Below are 12906 nucleotides of genomic sequence, written 5' to 3'. Positions count from 1 at the left end.
ATGGAAAGAGGGCAAGAAAATGGCAATGCTTACATTGTGTTTATGTTTCTGTGCCTTCCCCAATCCCTTACTAGAGGATGCCTTATTATCACCTGGGAGCCACCAAAGCTTCTGATCTTCATTTAACTTTATCAAATTAGCACCACGGTTCGTGGCCACTGAGTATACACTTAGTAGTGAGCTCAAAGCGCAAGATCTGTACTGACTGCATGGAGAAGAAGGGAAGATGGTCATGTACTTAAAGCTTTCTTCCATCAGAACAAATGACAGCTCAAAAGCATGTGGCTGTGACTTCTCCAGTTCCCTCCGGCCTCTCATAGACAATCTGAGGAGGCTGGTTAATAGGTGTGTGCATAAGGCCCCCTCCAAACCACCATGGAGTAACATTTTCTGTTAGGCAGCATAATTAATTCCAAATACGAAGGCATTCTGGGAAAATAAAATATCAAACATGTTCATAGCGTTCTCGGTTGCCTTAAAACTCACTTTTACAGAGTTTTGACTGAATTACTGTTAGGAATTGAGAAATGGAGGAAAATGTATCAAAGTTTAAATGAGGTAAGAAACTTTTTAGAGTAAATTGCCCTGCTTCCAATCACCTCCCGTCATTTCTGCATCTTTAGCCTTTACAGCTAAATTGCAGGAGCCTTTTCTCCACTTTTCACAAGCTTGATAATATATAGTAATTTTTTTTCTTCAGATGCTTATCTCCAGTAACTCAGTGTAGCCCAGGCATCAGGTCCGAAGGCTTTTCAGATACAGCCACCATAATAGGAAAAGACAAGGTTCCAATAGACTCAGAGTCCTCCAAGAATCTCTGGATTTGCTGATTTCATTATCTACTTCAAAAGATTTTCAGATTGTGAAATAACAGAGACTTTTTTTTAAAAGTGATTGTAGTGGAAAGGTCTGTTCTTTCTGAAAAATCTTGCTTTTCTTCTTCTCTGTTACCTTCAGATAACTGAGCCATCCAAGTGTTACACCTGTCCTTTTAGAAGTTTGGATTTATTTTTTCAAATGTCAATTTATAATCTTTAGCATATGTGAAACTATTCTTGCTGCCTTCTTCAAAACTTCTGAAGGCAAAAAAAAAAAAAAAAAAAATTACGGACTCCAGAAGAGTTAAAGAGAGAGATGTTTCAATGTACAAAATTTAGATTAAGAAAAAGAAATATCTATTTATGTTGGACATTGAGAAACATAATTAATTGGTTGCAAGTAAAACCCTGGAGAGAACTGATCCTGCAGGGCAGAGAAGAGTTTTGTCTAATTGAATGGAGATTGTTCTATTTTTTAAGAAAAGAGCTTTTACTAATTTAAGGAAAGAGGTTTTGTTTTGACCATTTAGTTCCTTTAATTAACTTGGACTTTGACTATTTAAATTGGTATTGAGATTTTAAAAAATGCTATACTGATAGGCTTGGTTAACTAAAATAGCATTGCTTTATGTGGCCTTGTATAACTGATTCTGGATACATCTAGAAGCTAGTTTTTCATCTTGGAACACGGTTGAAAGTCAGTATGTATCAATTAAAATGATGACATCAAATGTCAGACCCGGGAGATTTTTATAATTTTACTACCTACTAATAAAAATGATTAGCAAGTCCTAGATTTATCATGAAAGTGGCTCATGAGATACCTGAAGCCTTGCAAGTTTCAAAAGCCTGTGTCAAAGCAGATCCCATGTCAAAGTAGATTCCATGTCAAAGCAGGACTTTGGGCTCTCAGGGTACTAAGAGTTGCAGCCATGATTGCTAGCTGATGCTCCAAAGACTGAAGCTGAAGCTTGTGTGTGTGTGTGTGTGTGTGTGTTTAACATTGTTTGGCCCATGTTTTTTATTATTTAACACCAAAGTATGTAAAATCATTAAAAAAAAAGTCACAAGAGTGCAGATAAAATTTTTAATGTGTAATTTTACATCTTGACCATTTTCCTAAGTAAATCAGTGGTTTGAAGTCCTGGAGTAGGTATATAATTAGGCTGCACATTAGATGGCCTACTGCAGTTTGCAAAATAAAGGACATTGCAATGCAAATGCTGCAGAGCCACTAAAGTACCGTCAGGGCACCTGCATACACCCACTGTGGGGCTCAGGAGGAGATATCAAATAGAGGAAGTGAAGGGTTCATGACCTAGGTATCCCCTTACCCTAAAGCTCAGAAAACCTTCCAGGGAGGTCCAAGTTACTACCTCAATGAAAGGAAGCAGTTTGGGATTACATCAAAGGGATGGAGCTGGAGAAGAAAAAAATGGGTGTAGGGGCAGTGGATAAACAAGATAAAAAGGCTAAGTGGAAAATTGGAAAATAATTGTCTAACACAATGGCTACATTTGCATTCCAGATGGTAGCTGCACTTTCAGAAAGGTGGCTTGGCCTGACTCACAAGGGAGGTACCCACAGCCCTTGGACAGTCTGCCTACATCAACTACTTTGGAGACTTTAGGACCATTATGGCCCTGGACACCAGGTGGAGCAATTTATCTCTTCTAGGACCCAAAGAAGCAAAGCCAGCAGCAAGGGAGGCTAGATCTGAGGGAAATAGGGGGGAGAAAAAGAAATAGGAAAGGAATAGGAAAGGAGTAGGAAAGAAATGGAGGAGAGGAAAGGGAAAAGCCATAGAGAATGGGGTTGAAGAAAAAGAATGTTAGACGTGAAAGAGGGTAAAGTAAGAGGTGGATAAATGTGAGAAAGTGGGTAAGAAAGGAAAAAAGTATGTTCCAAAAAAGAATAAAAATCGTCGCCATCAAATGATTATTGAAAATTGCTTACCCAGCCGCACGAGATACTGTATTGTCAGAAGAATCATGTTTTCCACACTCAGGAGCTGGCTGCCAGTCAAACCTAACTGTTCCAAATCTTTGTTTTCCAACTGTGGAATCTTGTAGCAATTCACCAGCAGAGGACTCACAACAATGTCACCAACATTTCCATAGAAATAGGGTAAAGTGCCATAGCCTGCCCCAATAGAAGCAGGTCAGTGAAGTTCAACATTTCTTTTTGAGGTCCAACCAGGTATATTTGCTCAACTAGGATCAACGATGCTTAACAAAGTTCCCTGCCCTCTGAGATGGCTACCAAACAAATCACTCAAATATATCAATCCCAGGGAATTCACGCGAATGTTCTAAATTCTACCCTGTCATTAAATTAGAAGAACAGGAAGCAAAATACTCTAATTATATTAATACTCAAACTATATTATATAAGAGACATGTTAATATTATATCTCTGACATAGAGGACTGATGAGAGTTTGCAGAAACATCTCTGTACCCTTTGTAAAACTGCAAGAATAAAATGTTTTCAGATAAAATTCCTGATCAAGTTTCTTTTCAGAAAAGAAGTCAGAAAACAAACAAACAGACAAGCTACAATAACATGTGTCACTTCTTGAGGTTTTCTTTTAAAACATTTAAGCTAAATTCATTGATCAACAGCAATATTCTTCCAGTTGCAGGGACTTGGAGGTTCTTACTCTTTTTGCTATCTCAGCCATTTTTGTTGTGTTCTCTTCCTAATTGTCAGTAAACAGCCTTAAATCATCTTAGAAGTAGATAGGACACAAATGTGTTGAAAATACACCCTGTATTTGTGGTATGGTGAAGAGAACAGTCCCTTTGTGAGTCTTTCTAAAAGGCAGACACCAATGGGTCCTCATGTTTTATGTATCTTTCCAAGGCTTAGTTGCACTGTGCATGCAATTCAAATGTTCAGTAAGAACTTCCTGACTATATGGAATTTAAACAACTGGGATTCCCCCTAGTGCCTATAGGTCCAGGAGCAGTGGATAGGGCAGTCTGATAAAGAACAGGGCTCAAAGCGAAACCATCCATGTCTGGCTCAAGCCAACTGCAAGAAACAGATAACACCTCACATAGACATACCATAAAGATCTAGTGGGCTTAAACACCCTATCTGTTTAGTCCCGAAGGTAAAGCCGGCAGTCTTCTTCTTCTGGCCTAGGCTAGCCCCCCGACGAGGGCACTCTTGATGGGGGTATGAAAGGCTCTAAATTAGTCATGGAATCTAGGGACCCCTACATTTCTACACCTCCACTTATAGAGGGCTTGGAAAGGCTCTCACTCCTAAATGCTTCCCCTTGGTTTAGATCTGCAGCTCTGGGGCCTCTTGGTTCTCCCAAGTGGGGCCTCTTTGCTGGCTCAGTTTGCTCCTTTTCTCTGCCGTTTGGCTCCCTTTGACTGAAATGAGCCGTCCCCAACCTTGTCTGCTCTCATCCACCCCTCAGTTCCCCAGCTGAAACATCACCTCTGAGATGATGGAGAGTTTGGCTGTGAACCTCTAGACTGCCCCACTAAACAGTGCTCCTTGTGGGCAAACAGACTTTGCCTTATTCCCAACTTCTAGTCCCATGTTTAGGATATCATGAAGGAGCTGACCAATAAGTGCTTAAAGAATTAATAGATGGATCAATGAATACCTTCATGAACACATGAATAGACACGCAGTGAAATGGAGGATTGTTCCTAGATTCCAGCAGACACAGGCAACTTGGAATTCCTTTCCTTACCTATCAGGATTACTGGTCTAACTCCTGAGTTACTCAGCAGATTTTCAGGAACAATTACAGTTTCCCCTGCAGGAATGGGTCGAGGTTGTAAAATTCCAGTTAATGGGGTCTGTGGAACTGGGGCAGATAAAAGGGACTCTGGAAAAAAAGTTGTTTGACAAGAAGGATTAGCTAGGAAGGATAAATGAAATAGAGTTGAAATCAACACAGCGTTAATACTTTTAATATGCAAGTTTGATAAGTCTAATGGCTTTTTTATTAAAGTAATTTGTGTTTATTGTATAAAATAAGTGAGAAAAACAAACAAAAATATCAACCATTATCAAATCGTCTGGAGATAACTACTATTTAGCATTTTGGCAGTTTTTCCTTCTAGTTGTTTTTCCACATACAGTATTTTGGATTCTGTTTTGTATTTTATCTCCCCCCACCCTAGATTATCAAGGCATATCTACTCATTACAGAAAATGTGAAAAGTATAGAAAAGTGAGAATAAGGATAAATTCATCATTAATCAGTACTACCTAGAGGCAACCACAGTAACATACCGGCATAATTCTTTCTGTATTTATCATTTCTCTGTAGATTTTAGAATCATTTTTTAAACAAATGTAAATTTTTAAAGAACCCCGTCTATGTCTTAGCATTGGTATATTTACATTTGTCTGTGTTTCATACAGCAAGGTAGATGAGCATTTGAACATTTAATTGTAAGTACCAAATGGCCACAGCTTGGATATTATAAAGGAGAACCAGTTGGTTTTTCAGGATTCTAGTCACAGACTGAACCATCCAATTCAGAAATAATAAGTATAGGTCACATAACGAACCAGATCACAGGAGGATACATCAAATACCACTATTGGCAAAGCAAGTTCATTTATGCTCTATAATGGTGGATTGGTAGCATCATGCCCTACATAAAGAGTGGTTTATTGATACTATAGTGTAAAACAAAGAGAGATGGTGAATCAAGATCTTTTGTGATGGCACATGTGCTTATAGGGATGGCAGATGTGATGCGGACAAAATATTAGCTGCTACAGTACTGGACACAAAAGTTAGTTAAGGAAATTTATTTTCAAGGGTTCATGGAAAGAACGAGAGTAGCAGATACCTTTGTTAATTTAAGGAAACTTAAAACCCATCTTCTGTTGAAATCTTACCAGTTCTTGAAAGAGGGCGAACTGCAGGAATAGGTACAACTAAAGCAGATTGGGGGACAGGTGACCCAGGATACCATCCTCGGTGGCGTTTCTTTGGTGGTCCAGAAATGAACATGGTAGCTGAATACAAAAAGAAAGATGAGCCTTGTCCTTAGTCATGGAAGAAGGGAAAGAAGCCAAAGTAACATAGGACCTTTACTATGATTATACTCAGAAAGTCGAAGTCACTTTTCTAGAGGTAAAGATAAAGTTAGAAAAAGTCACACACTAACAGCACTAACAGCTGCAGGCTGTTTTACAATGTACCGTTTCACCCAGATTATTTCATCTGATTCTATCAACAACCCTGTGAAGTTGTAGGACAACTACGTTGTTATACCCATTCTGTAGATGGTGAAAGGAAGGCTCACATTTACCCAGAGTCACACACAGAGAGGAACTTTGAACCCTGCACTTTGGTCATCAAAGCCCATGGCTTTTCAAGACACTTCTTATATATTTGTTTCAATGTTATCTCCTAGGTAGGCCCACCCTTGTAGAATCACCAAGATATGTTCATCATAATTGTTCATACCAATCATAAATTTTCAAAACATTGTACGAGAAGCTAAGGAAAAACTGGGAGTGTGCTGCCAGATAATTAATCATTCCAAACTCTCTGGAGCACTTCTTCCATAATTAAGTGTTATTTCAAAACTCTAAGATGGGTATTGTACCTTGGTCTCCTGAGGCAAAGCTAGGTCTTGGTGACAAAGAGTAATTCCCTGGGCGGGCTGGAGTGGAGCTAGACGCACTGCTCTTCCCTCCATGGCTACTGTTTCCATTAGCAGCATCTGTGGTACACAAGAGGAGCCACTCAGAACAGAGTCTGGGCAGGACACTGCTTTCTGTGATGCTGCAACCATATGACAAACCTCACATAGGATTCAAAGAAATCCCACTGACGGAACAGCCCAGTTGTACAGATCCAACTACAACCAACAGAGTACTACTTTAACTAACATGAAATGTCACCCAAAATAATTTTCTAGGACCCCAAGAGATCTTTGAGAATTATTTTCAGTGAAGTCTTTGGAGATGGTGGGTAGAAAAGAAGAGAAAACTTTTTTTTTACCTTTTATCATGGAAATTTTCAAACATATATAAAAGCAGAGAGAATGGTATATGAACTATGTACCCATCACCCAGCTTCAACACTTACCAACATGTGGCCAATCCTGCTTTACATATACTCCCTATCTTTCCCCCCCCCCCACCCACAGACACACATATGGGCTCTGGATTATTTTCAAGCAAACTCATTTGTCATATCATTTCATCCATAAATACTTTTGTATGTGTTTCTGAAAGAAAAGGACTCTTAAAAAACATAACCATGATCTTTTTTATACTTAAAATTAACAATGATCAATAATTTCTTAATATCAAATATCCCATCAGTATTCAAATTTCTCCCAATCAGCTCAGAAATGGCTTTTTACATTTCTTATTCAAACTGGGGTTCAAAAAATATCCACACACTGAATTTAGTTGCTATGTCCCTTAAACCTCTTTTAATCTATAGAATTCTTCTTCTTTTTCTTTCTAACAATTAATTTGCTGAAAACCTGGCAGAATTTCTCATTTCCTGTATTTTGCTGATTGGATATCCATGGTGTCATTTGATGTCTCCTCTAATTCCTAAACTAATCATTAGATATAGATGTTTGCTCAGATTCAAGTTTGATTTTTTTTGGCAAGAGTATCTCATAAGTCCTATTGTATACTTCCATTAAGAGGCACATAATGACCAGTTTTCTCTTTTCCTGTGATGTAAAGATTCATCCGTGGGTTTAAGAGTTGTCAGCTTAATCTACAAAGTTGTTCATCAGCCTCTCATCTGATGGTTTTAGCAATCATGATGATTACTGCCAAGATCCATAATTTCATTAATTTTTCTTCTATGCTGTAAAAACTTGGACTCAGTTTGTTCCAGTCTGTAATCTAAACAGAAGGCAGATTCTGCAAGAATTGTTGGACCAGAGTAAGAACAAAAGTGGTCTGGATAAATTATGATACCTAACTGTTGGAAAGTTTCCAAGAATGATAGGTTCTCCTTCTCTTTATTTTTCTTCTACCTCTCTGACCATTTCTTTTTCTTAAACACTGAAATTGTCTACGGGTCTGCCTTTAGTTCATAGCTTGCCTTACCCTACATTTCTCCTTGGCTGACACTATTTACATGGTGATTTTAACCATATGCTGGTGGCTCAACTTTATACCATTAGTCCTGTTTTCCTCCTACGATAAATTAAATTACCGTTGAGTAGCGCCACTTGGATGCCTGATGGGTATTTCAAACTCATCATGTCCAAAATTGAACTCACAATCTCCTCCTGGGGAACCTGCTCCCCTTGCTGTATTCCCTATCTCAAGCAATGGTACTAACCATTAGCCCAGAAAGATGGACGTCAACTGAAACCCATTCTTCTGTTTTACGCTCCCATTAATCAGTCAAGTCTGCTCATTTTACATCCTGAGTAGCTTTCCAATCTGTCTCCTCCTCTCCAACCTATTTTCACCCTGGTCAAGGACCTCATCATTTTTCAACCAGACTATTGAACGACCTGCAACTTGTATTCCCAACGCTTTCTTTTTGCTGCCAAAATGATCTAGCTTAAGTTAAAATAAGACCATGTCACTCCCCTGTGCCATAAGTTATAGAGTGAAATCCATACTTCTTATCCTGACCTCCTATGACCTTTCCCTTTTCTGCCTCTTGCTCACCTCCTGCTACTCCCTGAGTTTTACATTGTATGTTTCTAACGAGTCCAAACTGCTGGAAGTTCCTGCACATGTCATGCTGCTTCTTTCCTTTCCTTTTCCTTTCAAGCTCTGCTCCTGCTTTTCCCTGAATTTGAAATGTCTTTCCCCTATTCCCTGACCAGGGTTTGAAACCACGCCCCCTGCATTGGAAGCACGGCATCTTAACCACTGGACCACCAGGGAAGTCCCCAAGAACCCGTTCTCAATTACTCCCTAAAATGCTGGGCTAACCCCCCCTCCTCTGTGCTCCCCTAGGATATTATGTATTTATTGCAGTACACTGAAAATATCTTCTTTTAGGTTGATCTCCTCTGCAAGGTTACAAGTACATTAGAGGTCAGGGACTGAGCCTTATTTATCTTAGTATCTATCCCCAGTTCCTCAGTATAGCAGGTATCCAAGAAATTTTTATTGAACAGAATCAACCTGCTTTGTCTCCCCTGTGTGCCAAATGTCATTCACTGACTCTTCTGGATGTAACACAGAAAACACAAAGCTTTGTATAAACGTGCGTTATAGTAGACAGCCCCACTTTTGCCTTCAACTGGCAAAGAAGGAGCTTCTGTTTTCTTCTACCAAATTGTCAATTAAATTTCACACAAGTCTTTTATGGACTAGGTATTTACCAAATAAATATAAGTGAGGAGGGCTTCCCTGGTGACACAGTGGTTAGGAATCTGCCTGTCAATGCAGGGGACATGGGTTTGAGCCCTGGTCCGGGAAGATCCCACATGCCATGGAGCAACTAAGCCCGTGTGCCACAACTACTGAGCCCGCATGCCACAACTACTGAAGCCCGTGCGCCTAGAGCCCGTGCTCCGCAACAAGAGAAGCCACCGCAATGAGAAGCCTGTGCACCACAACAAAGAGTAGCCCCCGCTCGCCACAACTAGAGAAAGCCTGTGCTCAGCAACAAAGACCCAACACAGCCAAAAATAAATTAAAAATAAATAAATTAAAAATATATATATAAGTGAGGAAAACATCACCTGCAGCAAAAGTCTTCCCTACAACCTGCAAAGATAAAGCCAGTGGCTTCACAACATTCTTATTCCAGGTCAGGTCCTGAGCTCCACTTAAATTGATTGCAGAATTAGCTGGACTGAGAACCGGCGAATCTTTAAAATGAAAGAGGTTGTTCAAATTAGAAACTATATATGCAGGAAGGAAGTTAATTCAACAAGAGTGAGCTGAGAGAGACTATAGTAGACTATAGAATTTCAGTTTTTCCCTTGATCTATTTTAAGAAAGTCCATTTCTCTGTACATAGGTTTTATTTTCTTTTTTATGTATTTAACAAACACTCACCAGTGGGTACTACGTGCTAGGTGCTAGTTTTAAGTTTAAGCACTTTAAATATATCAATTCACCTAATTCCTATATGAACTCAATGAGGCTGGTACTATTACCTTAAATAATGGTAGCCATGTAACTTGGTCGTATGACGTGGCACCAAGGATATCATCATGTGCCATATTAAAACTGTCTCCACAGCTTCCCTTAAAGCCATATTTTAATGAGATATATTTATCTCTATCCAGATAAGTTTGTCATTTGAAAAGTGTCGTGTAAGCTAAGTCATCGCAATGTAGGGGAAAGAACTTTTCTCTGAAGAAAAGTTGCTTTAATATTTGGAATAAACTAGAATTTTTCCTTATGTAATACCAGAGACATCCAAAAGAAAATTCTTATTTGGCAGAAAAACCATATGCCATTTCAGAGGCAGGTTATGGGAGAGATAAAGGCTCCAGGCAACTAGAATTTTCCGAAATGAATAAAATAGACCCTAAATCCCTGACTCTACACCAGCAGAACAGCTTAATCAGGTAACACAGGAAAGTGTCAAAGGGACTGTTAAAACTCTGAGAGTTTGAAAAACTCTGAGAGTATCCTGTTCTAAAGTACAGGATACTGACGGTGCTACATTAGAAACTATCTAAAATATTAGTGCTCATGCCACAATGTGATTCCTGATACATCTGATCAGTGCTTATCATAAGAACTCAAAAGACTGAAATGGTTCCCTACTGGCTCAGAAGAGTTATGTGCCTCTCTGAGGGACTGACTTACATCAGGGAGTGATTTTAAGATCTACAGGAAGAATAGAGGCCAGCAACTGCACATAAAATATTATAAAGTGACAGGAAACTGAAGACAACCTGAGTTTTTCAGGTATTAACAGAGAACCTTACAGGACAGGAATTCCAGGTAAATTTGACATGTCACTACACAGGTTGGTTATTACGTTTCAGGTCACAAATATGTTGTTTGGTGCAAGACTAGTAGCTTACTACACTAGTCTATACCTAGAATTTTAGCATATTTCTAACAGTTCAGGTGAGCATACAGGTGAAATCTGGTTAGCAAATTATAAAGGGTGGTAACCTTTTCAAGTCAATGAATTCAAATTAGCACAAACAAATATTTAAATAATAACAAAAGTGTACAAAATCAATGTACAGAAATAAATCTTCCTATATAAAAACAATGAACAACAGTTAGATAAAACGTCTAGGAATAAGCTTAATAAGAAATGTACACAACTATATGAAGAAAAATTGATCATATTTCTTATATAATGTCTGGGATTTGTTGTAAAACATTGAGGGAGGGAGGGAGAGAGGCAGTAATACTGAAAATATGGCCATGTGTTCATAATTATTTAAGCTGGGTAATAGGTCCACAGTGATGGTCCGTGATATTATTCTCTCTATTTTTAACTTTTCATATTAAAGATTTTTAAAAATTAAAAATTTTTTCTGAAGACCTTGAAAATAGGCCTGTACAAACGTTAAGACAACCATGTTTCAGATCAGAAATATTCAATGTCAAAAAAATGCCAATCAACCTAAGTTAATTCATAAATTTAATATGATCCTAGGAAAATACCAACAGGTTTAGATATTATTAGAATTACTATTAGAATTATTAGTAAGTAAGCAAATTGTTTAAGTAAGCAAATTGATGTAATGTTGATATGAAAAAAATAAGCACACAAGAATAGCAAGAAACATTCTGAAAAATAAGAGAAATGACAAGAGGCTAACATGATGATATAAAGACTTATAAAGCCACAGTCTATAAAATACTGTGGTCCTAGTGCATTAGTAGACAAACAGAACAATGGAAGAAAAAAGACAGTAAGAAGCAGATGCAAATACACATAAGAATTTAGTATAAGATAAAGGTACCAGCCCAAAGCAGCAATGAAGATGAACCATTCAATAAACTGTGCTGTGGCAATTGGACATATAAGAAAAAAATTAAGTTGGATCTACAACTTACACCAAGTACCAAACAAAATCAAATGGACCAAAAGTAGAAACTTAAAAACTGAAGCTACAGAAATAATAGGAGAAAACATGGGAGAGTCAATTATCACCTTGAAATGGAAAAGGCCAAACTATTGTTCAAAATGCAGAAGCCATAAAAAATTTATATATTCAGCTACATAAAACTTTAAAAATTCTGTATGACAAAACACACTATATATGCAAACAGTAGCTAGAAGAGAGCTGGAGTGACCATACTAATACCAGAAAAAATAGACTTTAAGAAAATATTATTACTAGAGAAGAAAAAGGACATTTTATAATGATAAAAGTGTCAATCCACCAGGGAGACATAACAATTATAAAAATATAAACATATAAACAACAGAGCCCCAAATTCATGAAGCAAATCCTGACAAAACTGAAGAGAGAAATAGTCAATTTGATGATAACTGTTTGAGACTTCAGTACCCCACTTTCAATAATGGATAGAATAACTAGGGAGAGAGTCAAGAAGGAAATAGAAGACTTGAGCAGCACTATAAACCAATTAGATGTAACTGATATCAACAGAACATTCCCTGAACAAAAGCAGAATATACATTCTTTTCTAGTGCACAGGAAACAGTCTCCAGGATAGACAATATGTTAGGTGATAAAACAAGCCTCAATAAACTTAAAAGAATTAAAATCATACAAAATACAATCTCTAACCTCAATGGAATCAAATGAGCGATCAATAACAAGGAAATTTGAGAAATTCACAAATTTGTGGCAATTAAACAATGCATTACTAAATAACCAATAGATCAAAGAAATCACAAGGGGAATTAGATATCACTTTAAGATAAATGAAAATGAAACCACGACAACTGAAAACTTATGAGATACTGTTTAAAAAGTGCTTAGAGGAATATTTATGGCTGCAAATGCCTATATTAAAAAGGGGGACTTCCCTGGCGGTCCAGTCAGTGGTTAGGACTCAGCACTTTCACTGCCATGGGTCCCTGTTCAATCCCTCGTTGGGGAACTAAGATCCCACAAGCTGTGCAGCATGGCCAAAAAAAAAAGGAAGAAAGGGCAGAAGATCTAAATAGATATTTCTCCAAAAAAGACATACAGATGGCCAAA

At 37.9% G+C, this 12906-nt stretch overlaps 1 protein-coding gene across 1 annotated transcript in view; it reads right to left on the bottom strand.

Moving 5' to 3' along the window:
* GREB1L (GREB1 like retinoic acid receptor coactivator) overlaps positions 1-12906 on the bottom strand; it is a 260164-nt gene that overhangs the window by 62768 nt on the left and 184490 nt on the right. The window contains exons 8-12 of the mRNA XM_060028768.1: positions 9493-9621; positions 6415-6531; positions 5699-5818; positions 4533-4670; positions 2775-2960 (exon numbers count right to left, since the gene is read on the bottom strand). Coding sequence (XP_059884751.1) covers positions 2775-2960; positions 4533-4670; positions 5699-5818; positions 6415-6531; positions 9493-9621 — 690 coding nt within the window. The remainder of the gene's footprint in view (positions 1-2774; positions 2961-4532; positions 4671-5698; positions 5819-6414; positions 6532-9492; positions 9622-12906) is intronic.

This window comes from Delphinus delphis, chromosome 13, assembly GCF_949987515.2.
Source record: "Delphinus delphis chromosome 13, mDelDel1.2, whole genome shotgun sequence".
Taxonomy (NCBI): domain Eukaryota; kingdom Metazoa; phylum Chordata; class Mammalia; order Artiodactyla; family Delphinidae; genus Delphinus; species Delphinus delphis.
Note: the sequence above shows the minus strand (reverse complement) of the source record. Positions and strands in the feature narration are given on the sequence as shown.